The sequence below is a fragment of the Hemicordylus capensis genome, chromosome 1 (genome assembly GCF_027244095.1).
Source record: "Hemicordylus capensis ecotype Gifberg chromosome 1, rHemCap1.1.pri, whole genome shotgun sequence".
NCBI classification, from domain to species: domain Eukaryota; kingdom Metazoa; phylum Chordata; class Lepidosauria; order Squamata; family Cordylidae; genus Hemicordylus; species Hemicordylus capensis.
Genome location: NC_069657.1, coordinates 251,975,113 through 251,998,476, shown reverse-complemented (window position 1 = coordinate 251,998,476; position 23,364 = coordinate 251,975,113). Strand labels below are relative to the sequence as shown.

Genomic DNA, 23,364 nt, shown 5'->3' with positions numbered 1-23,364 from the left:
TCTCCATAATAAATGTTTTTTAAAGTCACCTATAATACAAGTTTTAAAAATAACATAAATACAAGTCTTTTCCTCGGACTATAACATCCAAATGTGTCCTGTTACAGCCTTCTGTGAAACACTGTCCAAGGGTCCAAAATCAAACGTAGTCCTAAAGAACCTATGAAAAGTCACTGTGTTCATTCATTGTGCAGTGTAATTACAGAGATAGTGCAGTTACGGCCACAACTAAAAGCTATTATTTGTGTGGAGGTATCTGATTTTCCTACATTATTAACTGTTTTGGTTATAAAGGATGTGGTGAGAATCCTTGGATGTACTGAGAATTTCACTCTCTACACTAACCAGGACAGTAGCCACAAAAGGGCTAGTTGGCTGCAAAAAAGACAATTATATTCTCAAGCTCTAAGTGTACCAATAAACCTAGAAAATCCTATGTAAATGGGTTCCTCCCCGCTCAAAAAACCATTAGTTTTGACCTACAATTTACAGCAGTTATAGCACTCTTCAAAGCAATTTCTGGTGAAGGACATGAACAAACTTTTGTTAATTGTGAGGGCATCGTAAGAATGCCAACTGTCCAAAGACAAGAGGTTGGAGCTCCAAAAATGATATGTTAATGTTTGCCCAAAGAACATTCGTACATTCAGAAAGTTTATACTTTGCAGCTCTTAAATCTCACTAATATTGTTCAGTTTTACTGTTAACACATTAACACAATGAGCATCAATAAATAAACTAGAAGAAAGCTTTTTAAATTGTATTAATATTACATTGTGCAAAACATTTAATGACCTACATTCTATGCAAATACCCTGACTAAAATATGCAGGCCAAATCCAGAAGCCATTTCTCAGTTTCTAAAGAACCCCTTGCTTGGCACGGCAAAACATTAGCAAACGGCCACAATCCAGTACACAGGTAAGCATACCCAAGCACCCTTGATTCAGTGGGGCACGTGTTGAACAATGCACTGGACTGCAGTGATTGTGTTCAGCTAACCATACGCCATTAGAGTCCATGGGACTTTTGCCATTAATTCTAATGATTCTGCCATTAGGCACTGAATAATGACTTAAATATTTGGTCATCTCTTGTGATCTGTGTTACATTTACACTAATCCACTTAAGTGCAGAGCAACATTTGCAAAAGAAAACTTTTTTCTTGCTATTTAGGAACAGATTTAGCACTTGGTTTCAAAGATTGCCCTTTCATTGGGAAGATGAATATCGTCTGCAATTTAGACAATGAAATAGCTCTTTCGGAATCCATTATCATTTGATTATCCAGCAGGGGTAGACTTTTAAGTTCCAAAGGATGGGGCGGATGGCTCAGTATCTATTCATCATCAATCTCTTTCTTCATTAGCATAAACAGCATTTCAGTTCATCAACATGTTCTTTACAGCTTATAGGAACAAAACTGTGATGCTGGCTATGAAGGAGGTGCCCAGCTGTCATTGTCACTGCTCCTTCAGGCAGATGTTGATGGCACCTGAGCCAATATGGAATCTAAAATTTTGGTTTCTATCTTTTTCTTGGTTTTTTCCTTTAATCAAAAACTAGGTCAACCAAGTTTAGTAAGTTGAAGATCTCCATTGATCTTTATCGTATCAATAGCTGACAACTTCTCAATACGATGGTAAAAATCAAAAAGCTGGTGTCCATCCACGAATATTCTAAAACGAGGGTGCTCACAAAGAATTTCAACCTGTAAGAAATAAATTAGGAACTAGGATCACAACTGTGGCTGGAAGGAACATTTCAGAGAATGCCAATGTCACAAATACAGAATTGTATATTGCCTTGGTCAAATGTAGGTTTGGGTTACTACAGCACTTATAGGTTTATTGTGAATCACATCATCAACCAGTTATGGATGTTGCAGTGGGAAAGCTGGGAGAATGAGTCAGTGGGAAGCACTGGCCAAGCCACTGTCTCTTAGCTTCAGCTCCCCATCTGCAGTATGGAAAGGATCACAAAGCTCTTTAGACGTAAGGAGTACTAAATGGCTAGATACAACAGCCTTTTCTTCTACAGCATCATGGAGAATGCACTGGATCGCTGCCTCCTGTGCTGACACCCTCAGAAGTCCCACCATCCTGTTGTGCAGTTACAGCATTTGTCTGCTGAGACAAATACTGTAAACATGGACTGCGGGGCGGGGGGGGGCATCCGGGTCCATTAGCATGGGATCGGGGATTCAGAGCATGCTATGGGGGATGCTGTATACAAGAACAGTGCCCCTGATTTTAGAACATCTGAAGAGGCACAACAAAAGTGCATATACATTATTAGTACATAGTCAAAGCAATAATGGAATAAGAATCACAAGTCCTCAGAAGCATCACTGCCAGTGGTATTCATATTGCTAAATGGATAATAGACATCACAAGAATGCCAAAACACAATGTCAGGCTTCCAATAGCCGTAAATGTGGAATTGCTTCACAGCTATCCGTGAGATCACATCACATCTAAATTATAACTTCTGTAACTGCTAGAGCACCTTGAATGTGCACAGCCAGTGTATTATTTATCTTCACAAGAATAGTGCATTAGGCCACTATTATTCCATTTTACAGACAAGGAAATGAGGCCAATCAAATTGTCTCCTTTGCTAAGCAGGGTCTGTCCTGGTTGCATATAAATGGGAACCTACATGTGTGAGCACTGTAAGATATTCTCCTTAGGGATGGAGAAGAGCAGGTTCCAAGTTCCCTCCCTGGCATCTCTAAGATAGGGCTGAGAGAGACTCCTGCCTGCAACCTTGGAGAAGCCTCTGCCAGTCTGTGTAGACAGTGCTGAGCTAGATGGACCAATGGTCTGACTCAGTATATGGCAGCTTCCCATGTTTCTAACTCAACAAAAGCTGCCCAATGACTTCTATGGTGGAGGAGGCAGGTCTGATGGCACGTGACAAAGTTCTATTGCTGAAGCTAAAGAAGGCCTGGATGGGGATACTACACAAGCTGCTCTAAGCTCTGCAGAGGAAGAGTGAAATATGTATAACACACCGAAACATATAGACATCATACATACATACATGAACCTAGGTTAAGTCCAAATCTATATTTTATACACCTCTCTTGATAGGAAGCACCTTCATGTGTCAGTAATGTAGAAGTGGGAAGGAACAGTCACACAAAAATAAACGCCATAGTGTGTGGAATTAGGTCCATGTGCATGGTGCAGTCCATGCAAATCCCCCAGAAGGCTGTTTGGACTAGGAAGGATTGATGCCCGGTATACTGGTCTAGGATGAGCTCAATCTACACTGAAAAATAAGAATTCCATAGCCCTTATACTATATACATTGCTAATTTCCTTGTCCATCCTAGCCCAGAGACCCAGAACCAACTCCGTTCTAGATAATGGTAACCAATCTCAATGGCTTCAGCTTGAATTGAATGGGAGCCCAGTTCTTTTTAAAGCACATTGATTTACAAAGGTTTGCATTTTTCTTTTCCAACTTGTTCAGGGCTGCCATACTGTGTACTTAAATGAAAGTAAATCTCACTGAGCACAGTGCACAAGATCACACTACAGATCTCTTAGAAAATGTATAGCTCAGCCCTCAAGCATGTATGTAATAGGAACACTCGCTATCCATCTGCTCACAGGTTTACTTTTCAAAAGGGATCACCCCTGGTGTTTTGGAACCTCTGTGCAATGGATTTCAGAGACAAAGGGTCTAAAAGATTTTAGAGACAAAGGTCTAAAAGCCACAATCCCACTTCCAAAGTGCTGTAGCATTTTAGCTATGTGCTGGCTTCTTGTGGCACTGGATTCAGTAGACTACATGTGTCTAACGAAGCAGGCTGTGATCTGAAGAGGCTCCCTGCCCAGCTCCAGACCTGCTCAGACATTTTGTTCACATAAATTGTCTCGAATGCTTCTGAGTGTGTGCTTGCATTAGCAAACATAATTTGCGATCCAGAAGGACGCACATACTGGCAAGAGCGACTTCTGGTTTTTTCCGAGGCATAATTCCCCAGCTTCTGAGATCATAGACGCTGCTGCTGGTCAATGACCATACTCACTTTAAAATGACATTATACTTGTGAGAGTGAGCTGGGAAGTCCCTGGCTCAAATGGAATTCTTTTTTTGTTGAAAGATGTTATATAAATAATAATGATAGGTAGCTGCTAGTATCCCACTTTCACCCCTCTGCACCCCACCCCACATCTACTGTATAATATGGGAATCATAAGCAGGCTACTTTCTAGGTCCGCTGTATGATGACTGAAATAATGTTTGTGAAATGCCACTCAAAGTATGCTCTGTCCAAGTTCATTATTAGTGAGCTGGGCTCCCTTCTGCTGCCAATTCCCCCCACCCCTCAACACAATGTGGAGGGTTGTGGTTTCTCCTCTGCTTGCAAAGGCAGGACTAGCATAGGGAGGAGGAGGAGGAGGAGGTGGTGGTGGTTCACAGGCAACACATGCTGAGGGCCAAGCCAAACTTCCATGCATTTAGAACTTTAGATGGACACAAAGCGGTTCATATCTTCTATATTTTTCATTCATTTATATCTCACTTTCCCCAGCACAAGGCAGCTAACAGAACATTAAAATACAAGAAAAACAGAGGAACCCGCCTCCCCCCCTCCAAAAAAAGCCATACTAAAGATGACACATAGCTAAACTGATAAAAACAGATTTTAAAAGCCTTATGCAACAAAAATGTTTTCAAGAGCCACTTACAGAGAAAGAGGGAACCTGTTGTACCTCCCTGGAGAGTGTGCTCCACAGATTTCAAGCAGGGGTGTGGGTGTCAAATTTGAGTATGCCCTGCTGACATTACCAGAACTACTCTAGAGTGAATTGTTCTCTTTAAGCCCCTGCTGTACTTTATTTCCTTCAACTAGACAAAGCAGATTGAGCCTGGAGGGTGTTGTGGCATGTGTGGTTGTAAGTATGACACCCCAGTCCCTCAGGACCTTATGTTTGTGTAACATCAATGAAGCAGCAGTTAGGCACAACCCTAAACCTTGCTATGTCAGCAATTCAGGGGAAGTTAACATGATCATTTGGTGATTGCAATAAGAAGTGATCATCTGCATGTATAAAACAGGCGTCACAGACCACAAGATAGGGGACCAGTGAGTGGTCATCATAACTCATGACATTACTTCTTCATCTGAAATACTATGCCAGCACATCCCCCTGAAACAAGTCTCTTAAGCTCCGCTATACACTTTACCTAGGATAATAATGCGATAGATGCTAGTCATCGAGGCAATTCTCACGATAGCCCAAAAGCGGGCTAAGGGAGCCTAGCCTGCTTTTGTGTGGTCGTGTGCTGCAACAGGAGCAACGCGGCTCCCGGCAGCTAACCGCCTTAAATACCCCTCCCCTTAGCTGAGGTTAACAGAGCGAACGCTCCGCTAACCTTGTCTTTTTGCTCATGTGTTGCCACGGTGCACGGCCTCCCGGGCTCGGGGGTCCCTCCAGAAGGGACCCGATCCCCGCAGCCGGCGGCGGCTCCGTGATGGAGCCAGCAGTCATGAGCTAAGCCCGCTCTCCCCGCAAACCCCCTTACAGCGAGTCTCACTGATTGTGAGACTTGCCTCATTATGGAAGAGTGAGAGCCAACAGAATTTGCTCACGATATTCCTGAGCAAGGTGCAACTGTATTGCACCCCCCTTTGCCATGATTCAAGGAAATGAGCTTGGGCACATGAGGGAGACTGCAGTGTCTGGGAACTAATAACAACCATAAAAACTTTAATTTGAACCGATGAGAGTGAGGCCGAGGGATAGGAAAGAGAGGTGCCAGTCAACAGTATGAGCATAATTCAGCCCAAGTGAAGCACTGTTCAGGTATACTGCTTTCTGTAGGGAAGAACTATTTCAAATCCCTCTTAGACCCAAACAAAAATCTTCTAAGCTGCATAGCCCTTAACTCTCTCTCAGCAGTGCCCCTCTCTGCCATAACATCTACAAAAGCCAGCCAAACAGGCTGAAGCAGCATCCACAATGATTAAAGGCCAGTTCAACTGATACTGGCAGCAACACAGGTGAAGAAAGAAGGAGCACACCAGGAGGGCACCCATCAGGACATTCTTCACGGACATCCCAATACGTCCCTGTGTGTCTCTTGAGTGTGTGTGGGGTGGGGGTCATCCAAATGGTCCCTAATCATGAGCTCCAAATACTTGTTAAGTATGTGTGTTTAAGGGGCATTTCGATGAACAGTCCCCACCTGTGATTAAGGGACGCACCTGGAGGGTGTTGGGGTGTCTATGGAGGGCATTCTGACAGGCACGCTCTTGGCACGCCCTTTCCTTCTTTGCATGCACTGTCCCCAGTATAATTTGAACTGGCCGCATTGGTTTTTCTACAGACCCATTCAGACATTACATTGTACAGTACATGCATCCAGGTGTCTGTACAAATGTACATGTTTTTGTGTGAACAGCTGTACATGCATTAATTTTAAAAGATGCCCTCAAAAGCAGCGTACAGGTAGGAAGTGTACTGTGTTACACTTAATGCACAAATAAGACAAATTGCCTGTTTGTAGTGTCAGTTAAATCACTCATCTCTGTGATGTCACAGACATCAAATCCAAATTCTTGGAGAACCGGTCTATCAATGAATACTAGTCTGGTGGCTATAGGCCACTTCCAGCCACAGAGGCATGATGCCCCGAATACCAGTTGCAGGGGAGCAACAGCAAGAGAGAGGGCATACCCTCACCTCTTGCCTGTGGGCTTCCCAGAGGCATCTGGTGGGCCACTGTGTGAAACAGGATGCTGAACTAGAAAGGCCTTGGGCCTGAACCAGAAGGGCTGTTCTTATGCATCAACAACTGGCCACGCACAGCACACAAGATATGGTGGAGGCCCAGCAATCAATCTCTTGTTTTTGCCAGCTGTTTGGGACTGTAGAAATAAGATTGTCAAGAGCACAGTTCATGGTTGCAAGATTATATTCTGCAGGCCTGCACCAGTACAACTGCAATCCATGCAACAACTGCATGGATTTGGAGGAAAACAGCATTTCTCCAGCAACTCAATACTGCACTTTTGAGACTAGGGAATATATTAATTGAGGAAAGGTGTATTTCAGGATGCTGCAACAAATGGATAACCACTGCTCATATCTAAGGTGAGAACAAGATAGTTTGCAAGGACCCTGAGCAGAGATTTGTTTCTGATTCTCTCTTATACAAAGCAGTTATGATTCTACAGAAAATATTTATTTATTTATTTATTTATATTTTAAAACTTTTATACTGCCCTTCCAAAAGGCTCAGGGCGGTTTACATTAAATAAATAATGAATTATTATGATGCCTAACATACTGCACTGATTTGTACAAGACAGCCGCAGGCAAACACAACCAGGAAATGGACATGCTGAGAATGCACCCATCAGCCAAGGCCCACTAGACAAACTAGGTCGTCGCCTAGGGCACCAAGCGGGTAGGGGCACTGATGGTCTGGGTCATGTGCCACCAGCGCAGGTGGGCACGCACACACACCTCCCGTCATTGGAGTGAGGGAGCAGGTGGGCAGGCAACCAAGTGGGCGCTTCCCATCCCTGTTGCCTGTCTGGCCACCCAATTGCTCTCCTTGCCACTTCCATCTGCTGCCCCTGCTGCCGCCAGCTGCTTCTGGGCAGCCAGTCTGCCACAGCGCATTATGATCATGTTACCATGTGGTGTGGTGACATCATTATAACACACCATGGCCAGCCAGCTGCCCAGCAGCGGGTGGAGATGGTAAGGAAAGCAAGTGGGCGGCTGAGCGGGCAACAGGGACTGCCTGCCCACCTGACGGGAGGCACCTGCCTGCGCGGGCAAAGGGGCAGGGGGCGTCACAACCGGCTTTGCCTGGGGCACCACCAATCCTTGGGCCAGCACCGCCATCAGAACATCCTGCTGCCCTCCTGGCAAATCCCTTTATCATATGGGGAGGGCTATTCATCCGAATGTATTTTATACACACACCCCAAATACTTTTTTTAAAAAGTAGCTGGAGTACATGTATAGGAAGCATTTGGATTAAAACCTCCCCACGTGATAAAGGGATGTGCTGGAAGGGCTGTCTTGTCCAAACCAGCCCACAGTCTTCTTGTTCCACAAGATTGTCCTTTATCCTAGTAAATCTACACTGAAAAACTGTGTCTCCAGTATTAACATATCAGTTCCATGAAAGCACACAAAACACAGGTTCTATATGCAAAGGACATGCACAGCATTGTTAGCAAAGCTCACAGTATCAGAGATTAATGCAGGATGTGTGTCTGACCTACATAGTTGTAACCAACTGACCCTTCTCCTGATGTGGCCTCAAAAGCTGACTTTGCCATTTGTCCTGCATTCCAAATTACACTCTCCCACACTTCCTTAAAGAGGTATAATAACATGAACAATAATACTAATCATCATTATAATTTGGATGGCTTGCAAATGTTCATCTGGGGAGTCATACTTTCCTAAGAACAAAGCAACACATTTGACATATGGATAGATCTGGTTGTCCTTCACTAGTAGATTAGAAATTACATAATCCCAGGTTACACTCTTCATACTTGCTTTACTCAGTGTAACTGAAGACAAAGGAAATCAGCCATAGATGTAAATAGACTACACATACTACACCAGTCTTTTCTTAAATGGTTCAGCATTGCTCCTTGTACTGCACAATACAGCATCCCTGTCCAATATTTTTAAATTATGAATATTTTTAAATTATGAGAATTCTCCTCCTATTAATACAGTGTGTGTCCTATGTGTGGATGAGCTCAGCATCAAAATGGGTAGTGGACAAGGGTCAGAGTGGGTTCCTTAATACCAGGCGGAGGAGCCCTGAAATAATGCAGGGACACCTTGCATTTTATAAAGCCTCCCACCTCCCCTTCAATCCAAATTGTCAGGAGATTAGGTCTGTGCATGCACACTGGCTCCACATTGCCTCAGAATACTGACTATGCATTTTACACAGGCAACAAAGAGAGCATGCCTGCCACCTAAGTTGAGAATTAGGTTGTAGGGAAACATGTGGCATATGGGGCCCCAAAGGGCAAGGAAGTGAGGTTGCCATTTAAAGTACTGAAGGGAGAAAGGACTAGCATCAGAGAAAGCCGAGCCTCACACTCAGTTTTCTGAGGCCACTTTCTCCCCTGCCCACAGGATCCTTTAAACTGCCTGGGAAATATTCTTCCCACAAAGGAAGGGCAGGATCCTCAGATGCATCCTCTGGGGACTGCTCCTCCCAGCCTAGAACAACCCTATGTGATGGATGTTATTGAAGGGGGAAAGAAAGAAAGAAAGCTCCCTCCTGGGCTCCAGTGTCATTGCATCATTTGCCAAGCTGATGCCCTATGGTTGCTTTGGTGCCAGGGCAGCTAGCTTCTGAATGGGGATCTTCTGAATGGATCAGTCCTAACTGGACTACATATCCAAATGTGAATCCAAGCACAGATATCTTTTCATAACAATGGAATGACCATTTGTATGCACAATCCATTGAAAGCAGTTCCTTCAAAATAGGCATCTGTTCCAGAATGCACATTTGGATGAACATCCAGTTTATGCCCGCTCCTAATCATACACTCAGAAGCCTGCTCTTTTATGAAGATCACCTTATCTGAATTGGGACAAGGAAGTAGGGGTGCAGGGTGGAGAGAGGACAGTAAAAGGAAGAAAAACCACAATTCCTGGATCCTCCCCCACCACCTAAGTGCATTTCTTTCATGGGTCCACATTGAAAATAGCAATATTTAAAATCAAAATAAATTCAACTTTAAAAATGTGAAATTCAACTTTTAAAAAGTTAAATATTACTTTTCCTGTTTTTTTACCCCACCCTCCCTTCTACAGAAAAAATGGAGCCAAATATACAAACTATGATTTTTGTGTGTTCTATTTGTTTATCCATGATTTGTCTGCCTACCATGGATATAATGAGCTACAATTACCCATGGGGAACCTCCACTGGATTCTATGGAAGCACATCAACTACCACACTGACACACATTATGACCAATACAAACAGAAAGTATGGAGACACAACCAATGAGAATATAAATTATGTAGTAACCACTTCAAATAGAGGCATAATTTTAGGGTGCTTTTAATTTGTGGTTGTAATAACCCAAACCAGAAAGCTAGCTATACCACTAAACACTACCATATCTTATTTGTTGTAGCATTCCTATGCCTTGAGTTTCTAGTTTGGCAGATGAGCTGCCATCACACAGAATCAATATATGCACGCCTAATACAAAGTTCCTTTATATAAATGAGTAGTTTTGAGTCTATACACCGTTGAGTTATTACAATGGGCAGAGATTCCTATAGTGCAATGTTATTTTGAACATGCACATGACATTTTAAAAGATCACTTTATCAATTATACATGGCTGCTTTATGAGTCGTCAGTACTCACCCTAAAGGGCTGGTCTGGGATAAAGGGGAAGTAAGGAAGAGATGACTGTTCTTCTCCCCATTCGCCAGATACGCAAGAATTCCTGAGGAACTGTCTGTCCGGGAATATGACTTTCAGTTCAATAGCTACGTCAGCAGGAGGGTCCTCCGAGTCCCCACACGTGAGACTGATGTCAAAACTGCAATGGGAACAGGATCTCTCTCATTCACCCCAAAGAAGCAATCAAATCCAAGATGTAGAATGTTTGGCCTGCAACCTTATACAAGCAGAATACATCTAAACAGGAATTCCTGGCAGCTGGCAAATCCTTACAATAGACCAGCTTTCATTCTTGCCTTTCTAATCTCCGCCTTTCTGAGGGTCACTTCACATGTGCCTCCCCCCTTCCTCCCCACAACACGGGCATGATCTCTGCTGAGAAAACACACTGTGTGAGAAGCAGCCCTCCCAGTACACAAGGGAAATGCTGGGAACCAAGCATCTTCTCTTAAAATGTATGCCTCCTCTACAGGTCAAAGGGGAAACCAGCTTTCTATATTTACAAACGCAGATAAAAATAGCTTTCTTCAGCAATGATGGATGCTCGGAGGGCACATTCTTTTTGTGGGAACCACAGCTCTTGGGCTGAGAAGGACCACATGGACAGGGGAGGTGGAGTCCTGCCAATGGAAGCAAGCCCTGCCTCCAGCTTATTACCTCTCTGGGTTGAGATCCACGATGCCCATTACTAAGATCTTCTTGCCTGGCCTCATTCCTCCTTTGATGTGCCCACAGAATGGGACAATCTGGAAAAGGATTGCAGGGATTCAAAATGAATAGCCTCTTATATAATGGGGGCCGGCAGGGCCATATGAGGCCCCATTAGAACAAGGGAGGGGAGAAGAGAGGAAGCCAAAACCCTTTACCAGTCGTGGAAAATACACTTCTGCTTGCACCGGGGATCCCAAGGAGTTGTTTAAATGCCCATCCTCTATTTTCTGAAGACAAAAACAAATGCACATTCAGTACTGAGTCGGAGAAAGCACCCTTTGTGCTCACCACCAGACCTGTCTAAGGGGAAAAGAAAGAGGGAGGGCCCTGCAAGCAACCGAGAGCGCCAATTTCATTTCAAGTCTTGGAGAGAGAGAATCCATATTTCAACCCCAGCCCCTTTGCAAAACAAAGGGTGTTGCCTGTTTCTCATAATTTCCCAGCAATCATTCCAGGTTACAATTCCCATCTGTCTCAGGAGAGATGTTTATCTACACGAGCGTTAGCGCTGCAGATTGCAGAAGCGCAGACACACACACATCACACCCACCAAGATATCACCTGAAGATTGGGAGTGGGGAGACATAACAAACCGCACACACACACACACACACACAGAGGGAGCTGCTTCACTCCCCCAGCCACAGACAGCCCTTACTTTGCCAGCCCTCCTTTTCCAGCAAGCCATCCCCCTTCAGCCGCCCTATATAAATATTCATCGTATTTGTATATGACCGAAGCAAGAGGATTTCCTGCATGCCTGGGCATATCGGAGCCGACTCCCCTGCAAACAGGTATTCTGACCTCGAGACTGCGAGCCCCAACTCCCCTCCGTCGCTAGGGGGGATCTCGGCATGCGCCCCACAGATCCAGAAGCAAGGCAACCTGAAGAGCCCGCCCCCTTACCCCTACCGCTCCATCTCCCGCTTCCTCAAGTACGGAGGGGAAATGTGCCACTTACCACCGCGTCCCTTTCTGCCACCGATCCCGCCATCTTGTTGAAACCGTGCAGCTACCGAGCCTCGATCAGCTGGAGGAGGAAGAGGGGGAGCTGCTGCTGGAGGGCAGAACCCGGCTCAGACGTGCCTGCCTGCTGAGCGCTGGGCAAGGCGCAGCCGGAGCTGACCTGGCAGGGAAAGGGAGGGGCCGAGGGCGGGACAGACAGGGAGGGCGAGAGGGAGCGGAGCTGAGCTGAGCAGCGCGGCTGTCCCGAATACTGGATCCAGGAGGAGATCCTTGCAAATCCTCAGTGGTTTGCATGCAAAATGCAGAGCTGGTGGTGTGCAGCAGTAACAGCGGCGGCAGCAGCAGCAAGAGGGGAGGTGAACAGCCAAGCCAAGCCTGCTGCTCTGCCTCTTTGCCAGGCAGGCAGGCAGGATATCAAGCCCTGCCCCCGGCCCTTGGGAAGCCCAGCGCAGGGCATGGGACCAGGAGGAGGAGGCGGGTAGGGACTCACTCACCGAGGCAGTTGCAGCTCGTCCTGATCGCACTTTGCCTTCCAGCTAGTTGTTTGACGCAGAGAGAGAGAGGAGAGAGAGAGGAGCGTCCTGGCTCTGCCAGCAGCGGCGGGGGCACAATGCAGCAAGAAGACCAAGGCGCACGCGACTTGCAAGAAGCAGGGCCGGGCAGCCCGCTGGCGACACGATGTGGAGAGGGGGACCGAGCCCTACAAAGAGAGGAGCAGTTGGAAGGGGGTGTTTAGATCTGGGGCCACCGGCTCAGTGCCAAATGATTAAAAAAATCTCCTTTTAGTTACAGTATTTTCCCCCTCACCTCCCAAACAGTCTCAGGGCTTTCGGTGGTGAGCCTGCGGGGCAGTCCTCGTTGTACAGCACGTAGCAGAAGAGGAAGAGGCAGCTGCCTTAGCTGCCCCACTAACTGGACACACTGAAAAAGAAGTCATTCTTGTAAGAACTAATCTGCCGACTTTCCTTTCACTACCCCTACAACTGGATTAAATTTAGTCCAAATCAGTTAGGCAGTTCACAAGTTAGCCCACTTGTGCCTCAAACGTTCATGCGTCCACCATCTTGAATAGCAGTAGCAATAGCACTTACATTTATATACCGCTTTATAGCCGGAGCTCTCTAAGCGGTTTACAATGATTTAGCATATTGCCCCCAACATTCTGGGTACTCATTTTACCGACCTCGGAAGGATGGAAGGCTGAGTCAACCTTGAGCCCCTGGTCAGGATCGAACTTGTAACCTTCTGGTTACAGGGCGGCAGTTTTACCACTGTGCCACCAGGGGCTCAAGAATGGGGTGGATGACATCATTACAAACGACACTGTTGAGGTGTCCCTACGTGTCTCTACAATTGTTCCAAATTTGGTTCATATCAGTTAGACGGCTCACAAGTTAGCCCACTTGCGCCTCAAACGTTCACGTGTCTGCCATCTTGAATCAGGGTGGATGATATCATCACAAACCACTCCATTGAGGTGTCCCTCTGTGTCCCCACAGCTGTAGCAAATTTTGTTCAAATCAGGTGGTTCACAAGTTAGCCCACTTGTGCCTCAAATGTTTATGCGTCCGCCATCTTGAATTGGGACTGATGACATCACCACAAACGATGCTGTTGAGGTGTGCCTATGTGTCCTTACAGCTGTACCCAGTTTGGTTCATACTGGTCCAGGCATTGCCAAATTTATAGGAGCACACACACACACACACACACACACACACAATGCCTAGTGATTTCATAAGCTTACTTTCCTTAAGGAAAGTAGGCTAAAATAATAGACCTTTATCTGTTCCAAAACTCATATTAATGATAGTCTCCTGCTATTCCTGAATTTTTTTAAAACTCAGGAGGGGTTTTAGAAAGTGGTCTTGTTATTCTCTCCACCACCACCACAGTGAAGTTGTTTGTTTATCTATCATATTTCTATACCACCTGATATGTACATCTCTAGGTGGTGTCAGGTTTGAAATTTTTTGCTCTAGAAAGAACTTGCTTTGCCGTTGCCCACCCATGAAAATTTATTTAATACTTTTCATATCCTGTTTTGTGATTCTCCTAAGCACCCAACTGCCACTAGGAGGTAGTTAACATTGAGATAGTATGTGAAAGGCAGTTATTCCGTTATTATGTTTGTATTATAAATATATTAATATAAAAATTTTATAATTGCATTTATTAATTATAGTTAAATTTATTATTCACCTAATTTGTAAGTGAAAGGCAGGTATTTAGCATGTACATGCATTGTCACAGCAGGTGGCAATAATAACCATTCTCACTGTGCATTACTGCACTTTGTTCAGTGTTGGGGAGTGCTTTAAGGGAAACAGAGCTCTCTTGAGCTTCTGCACCATTTTGGGGTAGGGGTGTACACAGAACCGGTTTTTATTTATATTTATCATATTTTTGATAAATCACCTGATTTATTTATCATATGTTTACGGTTCAGTTTGAATTTGAACCAAATTAGAACCGAACCACAGACACACCAACCAGTTCGGTCAAACCAACGAGCGGTTCGTTCCATTCGATCAAACCGGGTTGAACCATTTCGGCCCGCTTCAATGGGTTGTGTTTGTAAAGGGGAATCCAGTGAGAATTTTCTTTTACAAGCAAAGGGGAATCTTGCCCTTAAAAGGCTTCTAAGGGTGGCTGGGGGGCGGGGAGAAGGCACCTTATCATGAGTGGCCGTGGCTCCTCTAAAACCTGGCGCTGCCCCCAGCAGTACAGCCCATGCAACAGTGGTGTGGTTCCGGCCTTCACACAAGCCATTTGTGTTATCTCCGTGCATGCGCGTAGGCGGGAACCATGCCGCCACGTGGGCTGTGCTGCTGAGTGGAGCACCAGGGTTTAGAGCCGGCAGTTGTGGTAAGGTGCCTTTTTGCCACCCACCCCCCAGCTGCCCTTAGAAGCCTTTTAGAGTCAGGACTCCCTTTTGCGTGTAAAGGGAATTCTCTCACCAGATTCCCCTTGACAAGCATAGTCTGTTGAACCGGTCCATAATAGACCAGGCCCAGTTCGGTTCAAACTCGGACTGGTGGCCTTTTTTTTTTGAGGCTGTTTGGTTCAAGGTTGAACCAGACCAGTTTGAATCAAACCCAGTTCTACTGGTTCGATTTGTACCAGTTCAGCACACCCATGTTATGGAAGGCATGCACCGAGTGCTGGGAAATGTAGCCCTTCCCAGTGCTTTCCTCCTAGAGGTCTTAAGAGAAGGCTCCATCTTCCTTAAAGGACTCTCCCAGCACTGAGAAAAGCATAGTACTGTGCGCAGGTCAGCACAGTGGGAAATGGCTCTTGCACTGAAGGCTTTTTGCCAAAGTGGCCCTCACTTGAGAACAGTGAAAATTACTGCTCCTCAGTGCCCCATTAAAAACAACAACCACCACCTTGAAAAGAGTTTGTCCAAAATGTTGCACAAGAGCTTGCACAAATAGCACTCTGGATTTGGAATCACTTTTCTCACTCAACATTCTTGGAATCAGCCCTTCTGTGAGCAGAAGAGGGTTGGGCATCTTTGGATTCAAGTCACTGGCTGACATCCAGAGTACATTACTCTGTAGTACTATTCAGGGATTACTCTAAAGGACTATTAAATACCAATAGGACTTCCTCTCATAAATTTATTTAGGATGACAGCCATTGTTGCTGCACACAGAGTGATTTTTGTTCTAATAGCTGAATTTACGAATGTAGTAGTATGTATCCCAAAGTAGTTGGGAAAGGGGCAACCTCTAAGGCACCCACTATTCCTGTGGATGACCCTCAGGGGTTGCCCCTGTCCCACCATCCCTCAGTCTCCAGAAGGCAAGGTGTCAACATTGCTACCCTACTGACTTGAAAGCTCTTGGCTCAGCAGAGGAGCAATTTTGACAGCTTGCTTTCTGGCAATTGTGGGGGTGGGTGGGAGGAAGGAAACTCCCTGAGGGGCACCCACAGGGTCCTCAATATTTTATTTATTTTATTTATTTAAAATATTTCTATACCATCCAAAACCCTACTGACTGGGCGGTTCACAATGAAAATCATTTAAAACATCAAATCAATTAACAATTAACATCATTTAAAACATTAAAAAACATTTAAAATCCAGTATTAAAATTCTAAAACTATAAATAATTTAAAAATCAGGGTGAATAAGTGTGTCTTCAGTGCCTTTTAAAAAGTTGCCAGAGATGGGGAGGCTCTTATTTCAACAGGGAGCGCATTCACTGTTCCTTCTAAGGCGTGCGCACGCTCACAAGTTTTCTGATTTTCAGAAATTTTGAGAATTTTCAGTTAATTTTAGATCCCACTCAGCTTGAATCAGGAAGGCCCCACTCTGAATGTATGTGTGAGCACACTGCCTTGATACTGCCGCCCAGGAAAAAAAACTCATTCCGCACAGAGATGAAAAAAATTAGAGGGACAACTGAGTGCATTCCAAAGTCCAGGGGCAGCAACAGAGAAAGACCGTTCCCAGGTAGCCGCCAGACGAGTGGACAGCAACAGCAGACGAACCTCTCCAGATGACCTTAACAGGTGGTGGGGTTCATGGCAAAGAAGACGTTCTCTTCAATATCAAGGCGATATTGTCTTATTAGAGTGCCTTGGGCCTGCACTCTCCTCCCAGCAGGTTAAAAGCATTGTTCCCATTATTAAATCATAATTGCTGTTGTCCAGTTCCCCTGCTGAAGGCCTGGCTTTGCTGAAATGAAGTGGGTCACAGGCTTCCGCCCCATCTGGTTCCTCAGGTTTCACAGCAGGCTAGTTGATTTGTGTCTTGCCTTGCTCCTGAAAAGAGATCAATTTATTGTTTAGTCAGAAATGAAGCACTGTTCTTACTTTAGGCTGGGCCATGATGTTGCCTGTATAAAGGGAATGTGGTGAGGGAAGGGGTTGGTTGGAGAGAGAACAAGACAGGAGCAATTAGGAAGAAGACCAGAAATGGGTTTGTATTTCATTTTGCACCTTTATTGGTTTGCAGCATAGTCTTGTTTTGATTTTGCAGCTTGATCTTGTGAGCAAAACTATGACTGAATTAGAATGGAAGGCCTATAAACCTGCAGGCAAATTTGGAATGGTTATTTTCTGTCATTAGGATCCTTAGTGCTAGTATAAGTCTGATGAAATAAAAGGAAGTTGTCAGATGTTCCATATTTTGATGGAAGCCACTTTGTCACTTTTGTTTAGAACACGACACCGCCATAAATAATCAGCATGATGTTCCAAATGTCTGATAATGTCTAATAATCCAAGTTGAGAGATCCCCCAACAACGATTCAGGAACAATGAAACACAGCTCTCTACTTTTTGGGTGGGAAGGAGAAAATGTCCCTCTCTCATAAAATCTAGGTGAGTTTGAATTATATAATCTAATCCCGAGTTTCTCTTTAGCTCATTATAATATGGATAAAACTGTGTTTTGGGGTTTTAAATTTCAGTTTACAGACCACTGTTTTAAAGTAAATGTTAAAATGTAGCAATGGCCAGCATCCTGACTAAAGCAGCACTGGTGCAGTGTTTGGTGATATGGGGGAGTGGCTATTTTGTTGATCTCCCCTTCCCTCTGAAGCTTAGGATGACTCCCTCAGGGACATTTTTTCAGGTGTCACAGTTGGCCTAAGAGGGAAGGTGAGATCAACAAAAATCACCCCCTTGCCCCAGGACCAGCCCAGCGTTAGTTGCATGAGTGCTTTGTAAGTCTGGATGTCAGCCAGCCCAGTGTTGCTACAGTTGTGAATATTTTAGTACTACAGATCATTGTATATATAGTGCTGCTAAGCAGCAGAACTGTGGGCTTGATCCATGACTTTTCTCCTATTCTGTGGCATTGCCAACAGGACTAAGTGTTAAGTAGATGTTTCATTCTATCAGAGAGAATGATTGTTTTTGAAATCTCCTCAAGTATATAGTACTGCACACACATTGTGAATTACTATCTGTAGAACATAAAAGTATTTATTATTATTATTATTATTTTAAATTAAAATAATCAGATTCTTGTTTGGAGAATTAAGTGCCTCTTGGAGATAATTTTGCCAGTCCTCAATACTATCTTTCGCTCACATCTCAGTCATGAACATATTTGTTTCTAAATGCATCCTGCTGATTGTTTGACTGTGCACTATTTCTCATTGTCTCTGTGCTACAGAAGCAACATCTCTGCCATTCCCAGACATGGGAGTTACCCAATATGGGGCAACCACCAATTAATGAACAGTCAGACTTTGGCTCCTGTGTTTCCTCTCTTGATGTAATGATGGCTGGAGAGATCTCAAAGTGTATAGTTAAGCTGGGTGCTTAAACATTTGTTGCTGGTGCCTGTACCTTATGCTGAAACAAGGGGATTTGAAATATTTTTCTAGTATTGGTTACACAGAAGAGTGGGAGATGGGGAAGGATTCTTTTAAAACTGGCTCACATCTTCTGCAGTGCTACAAGGGCAGAAGAAGAACTCCACCCTCACAATGCAGCTGCAGGTGAAACTTTCTTCTGCAGCCTAGCATGGGCAGAGAGGTAGGGGAGGCAATTTTCACTTCTTTCCCCTCCCTCTAGCAGCTCTTTTTGCTCTGAGGAATATGTCCCTGAGGGCTGCATGACCCTCAGGGACATACTTCTGCAAGCAAAGGAACTTGGGGAGGGAGAAGAGAGAAGGGCTGCAGAGCAGGGCTTCAACACTGCTTCTCTCCAGCCGCCCTATGTGAGTGGAGCCTTTCCGCCTTCATAGCACTGTGGAAGATGTGGGCCCTATTATTATTATTATTATTATTATTATTATTATTATTATTATTATTTCTTGTTTACACATACGGGTGTTATTGAGTGGTTTGTTTTATCCGGATATCGAGTCCTTCCCAAGGACCTGGGATGGCTGAATTTTATTATCAATACTGTTATTATTATTATTATAGATATTGTCGCAAAATATAGGCTTTTCCCAGTAAAGTTGTTTTTTGTAGTTGGTTGATGGTGATTTCTGTGGCCCCTGTGGTATTGAGGTGCTTATTATTTAAGGTGTCCTTGTCGGCCGGCCACCACCCGGTAAGGAGGGCCTGTGGCAGCGGTGAGGTCCAGCCAAAAATGGCCGCCTGCTGCTGTAAAATGCTCAGTGTGGATGGAGGGGGGGAGGGCAAGAGAGAGGGGGGCAGGAATGAGTGGGGCAAGAGAGAGTTGGGCAGGAGGGGGGAAGGAGGGAGAGTGAGAGGGGTGGGAGGGAGAGGGAGGGCAAGAGAGAGTGGGGCAGGAGAGAGGGGTAGGAGGGCAAGAGAATGGGGCAGTAAGGAGGGGAGGGGAGGGGCAAGACAGAGTGGGGCAGGGGGAGGGGCAAGACAGTAGGGCAGGAAGGAGGGGGAGGGAGAGTGGGTCAGGGGGGAGGGGGGAACAGCCAGCCCCAAAGAGCACACAGATGCTCTGTGCGGGCTGGCTAGTATCCTGAAAAGGCTCTTTCTGAAGAAATTATGTTAGGAGGAACTGGACTTATAAAGAAGCAAGTGTACATGATATCATCTTAAATTCTTTAAATTCCAAGGAGTTCTCTGCCACAAGATGTGGTGACAGCCAACAGCCTGGATGTTAAAAAGGGGCTTAGATAAATTCATGGGGGACAGATCAATCAATGGCTACTAGTCTGAAGGCTATAGGCCACCTACATCCTCAGAAGCAAGATGCCTCTAAATAGCAGTTGCATGGGAGTAGCAGTAGGAGAGAGGGCATGCCCCCACCTCTTGCCTGTTGGCTTCCCAGAGGCATCTGGTGGGCCACTGTGTGAAATAGGATGCTGGACTAGATAGGCCTTGGACCTCAACCAGAAGGGTTTGTCTTATGTTCTTAAATAGTAGCACAGAGGACTGTTTCTCAAGGAGCTGAAGGCCATATTTAGAGAGACGTTCTTGGTGGTTGTTCTTCAGTTTTAGAATTCCTTTCCATTGGAGGTCTTTAAAAAACCAAGTATTCACATTTTATAGAGCAATTCGTTGCATTATAATTGACTTTGTCATTTGCTGGCAAGATATTAGAAAGAAGTTCTTTTAACCCTGAGGTTTAAAGCTACCATTAACTTAAGGGATAGGGTGGATAAATAAATTTAAAATAATAGCCATAATAATATTTGTTTTGGCTTGTTTACAGAAGCTGGAATAAATGTAGCTTTTGTTCTCTTAACTCTGGGGATAATTTGTTTCAACAACTTGGACTATGAGATTGGAATTTAAAGAACAGGCTTCCTATGTTGTTTTAATACTGGAACTGGGGTATGATGTACTACAGTCTGTGGCTTTGACTTCCTGTATTTTGGGGGAGTGGGAGTCAGATGTATTGAATATTTTCATGAAAGTATTAATTGCAGAAAAGCAATTTTTTTTAAATTTGCTCCTAATGGCCAGTGGTCAAGAGGCTTCTTTTCAGATAGTCTGTTACAATATATTCTTGTGTCTTTTCTCCCCAACTCAAATTGGGGGGAGGGAGGCTGGGAGAGGGTGAGTCAACCTTGCTCTTGCCTTCAAAATGAAATCTTCGATGTACATAATATGTTTTGCTGTAGTACCTCACTTCTCAAAGGAGATCTCACATTACAATGTGTCTTATATCTTTCCTGCCCCCCTTGAAAGCAGTTGCAGAAGGCTGATGTTCAGTCTTTCAGGAAGTCTTCTAGGAAGAGATCATATTCCAATGTATGTATGTATGAACAGACTCAGAGGCAAACAAAAAGAGGCATTCCATCCCTTATGCCTTGCTTCCCATATAGTTTAAACTATAGCATTAATTGCCCTAAAATGTTGAAATGCATACAAGCAACACATATTAAAAAGGGATTAGAGAAATAAGAAATATCTCTTTCTATGGCTACTACCAGTGATATTCAGAAGGGAAACCTCCCTGTTCAGAGTCAGTATTCCACTTATGCTGGGGGGTGAGAAAGAACAGAAGGCCATTTCCTTCTTGTTTGTAGGGATGTGCATTGAACCAGGTGGGGGAGGGTGCACGTACCTCTCCCTCTGCTTTCCCTTCACCTGTGCCCTGTAATCAAAGGCTCCTTTGGGGCGGCAGCATACCTCCCTGCCACCCCGTCCCCTCTTTGCCCAGAAGTAGCAGGAAGTACCTGGCGTATGTGTGCGCGAACATTGCGCTCACGCATATTGAGCGCATGTGCACCAGGTACTTCCTGCTACTTCCAGGCAAAGACGGGATGGGGCGGCAGGGAGTTATGCTGCCGCCCTGAAGGAGCCTTTGATAATAGGGCGCCGGCGGGGGGGAAAGTGGAGGGAGGGGTAAGTGCAACCCCCCAACAAACCTTTGAACCGGCTGAACAGCCGGTTGTTGGAACCGGTTTGGAAGCTCTTAAAAGAGCCTCCGGACAGGTTTGTGCATCCCTATTTGTTTGTGAGCTTCCATAGTCACCTAAATGACTGGTAACGTAATGCTGGACTAGACAGACAACTGCAATTCTTAAATTCTCCTATTCTTATGGGCTGATCAGCAGATGCTGTAGACAAATAGGCATTATAACACCATGTAGTACTGCCTGCTTATAAGCTTCCATCCATGTCAGCAATGCTGGTGTTCAGCTTCAAAGACTAAGAGGCAGATTACTGGTTTCAATCTGGCCCAGCGTGGCATTTGTTGTGCTTTTAGAATAAAACACCAGGAAGTTTCCCAGACTGGGGCATTACTGCGAAAGGTAGTTAGGATGACCATATATAAAGTGTGTACAAGTGCACACAAATGTAAATAAGCATCAATCAGAGTATATCAGGGGGTGTTCACATTGCTGTTGTTTTATTATGGTTGATTCTGTTCCATTACGGCTCTTCAAACAATGGTTTGTTCACATAGTCAGCTTCATCTGATCCACCCTGCCTATTTTTGTCCAGTAGGGTTGTAGAGGAGGCCCCCACCTCCTGCTTCCAATTGGAACATTCATTTGTGGGGACAGACTACTCATGTGACATCATAAAGAAATAATGATTTATAATATACAATAATATACAATGGAATGCAGTGTATCAAGCCATAAACTAAATGCTGCAGAGATAAATTATGATGGGAAATGTTTTCAATGATCTTTTTGAAAAGTATGCAATCAACAATATTTTAATATCCCTTCATCCTGGCCACAAAAGTTATCCACAATCAGCAGAAACCAAATGTTTTGCCCTTACTAGTATTCCCTTTGATGATTTCAAAAGTTGTATCTAATTTTTGGCTCCCCTTCAGCGTTAAGGAATGCAGCCAGATCAGAGTTTTGGTGTGGCATAATTACTCTGCATTTATCACCCTATAGCAGTATGTCATTGCCTGCTATGCTTGTAGACACACTTGCACTGCCTATATTGTGTTTTGTTGTCAAGATGCGGAGTCTTTTCAGGTTTCATCCTGGCTCCCTTTGGTTTCAGGGTGGAAGGCTGTAGCAACAATCTGGAAAAGATGAGCAACGAGTAAGAAGGCTCCAAAGAAAGTCTGGCAAGTGTTTGAGTCATCTGAGCAAACATGGGCTGAGCCAAAAATGTTTTGAATATGGATAATTCTAGAGGAATAAACACTCTCTCAATGTTCTCCTAAGCACTTAGAAAACAATTGTCCAGTATTCCCTGTTTTATTGGCAACTGGGAATTCAAGCAGCACAATAGTGAGATCTGGAATGCTGTGCCAAATTAAGGCTGAAAGACCAATTAAAAATGGTATGAGAACATAAGATCAGAGGTTGTCAAGGTCCTCTGGTGCTGTTCAAAATGTGGAGACAGCACAAGGCCGATTCTCTGCTGTGGCCCTGGACAGCAACCAGACTCCATTCCATCCTTTATGCTCCATGAAACATCCACGTGGTTTAGAACTACCACAGCTAGGCTTCCCAGGTCATTATGACCCAAAGAGGTCATCTGTGCTCTTAACTACAGTTTGGCAGGGAAAATGGACCAGCACAGATTTTTTCATCATTCTGCTGCAATAACAGGAGGTGAAATACCTGAGGCTAGACTTCTCATAAGGTGACTGCCTCAGATGACAGGTTTGGGGCACCATTAAAGCACAGCAGTTTGCCAGGGGTTTAATTTATGATCATGCGTGTTGCAGAAGAGTCAGGGGGCACCGTTTGGATTTTCTGCTAGTGTTAGTTCTAGTAACACCTGCTCTTCATTTAATATTTATTTTAGATATTTATATCCCACCAAAATGAAAACATAAAAATATCAATGACACAATCAATTAAAAACTAGCAGTTAGGAGAGAGATATCCAGCAGGTGCAATTATTTTATTCTGAATCCCTTAAA

The 23,364-nt window shown here is 44.5% G+C and overlaps 1 protein-coding gene and 1 long non-coding RNA gene across 4 annotated transcripts; one reads left to right on the top strand and one right to left on the bottom strand.

Moving 5' to 3' along the window:
- Nucleotides 1–12,757, bottom strand: LGALSL (galectin like). Of its 3 annotated transcripts, none has more exons than XM_053284398.1 (6): nt 12,612–12,757; nt 12,113–12,277; nt 11,307–11,378; nt 11,098–11,186; nt 10,402–10,579; nt 1–1,711 (listed from the first exon to the last, which is right to left on the bottom strand). In XM_053284398.1, the coding sequence occupies exons 2-6, from the start codon at nt 12,143–12,145 to the stop codon at nt 1,568–1,570; spliced, it is 516 nt and encodes a 171-aa protein (XP_053140373.1). In that variant the 5' UTR covers nt 12,146–12,277; nt 12,612–12,757; the 3' UTR covers nt 1–1,567. The 3 variants fall into 3 exon arrangements, with proteins under 3 accessions (XP_053140373.1, XP_053140374.1, XP_053140375.1); XM_053284399.1 differs by having other exon boundaries at nt 12,113–12,181; nt 12,612–12,735; XM_053284400.1 differs by lacking the exons at nt 12,113–12,277; nt 12,612–12,757 and adding an exon at nt 11,810–11,947.
- LOC128339873 (uncharacterized) lies at nt 12,326–22,647 on the top strand. Its single transcript, XR_008313285.1, has 3 exons — nt 12,326–13,058; nt 17,290–17,451; nt 22,491–22,647. It is a non-coding gene; the product is annotated as an uncharacterized LOC128339873 (long non-coding RNA).
- Nucleotides 22,648–23,364: the final 717 nt, after the last annotated feature.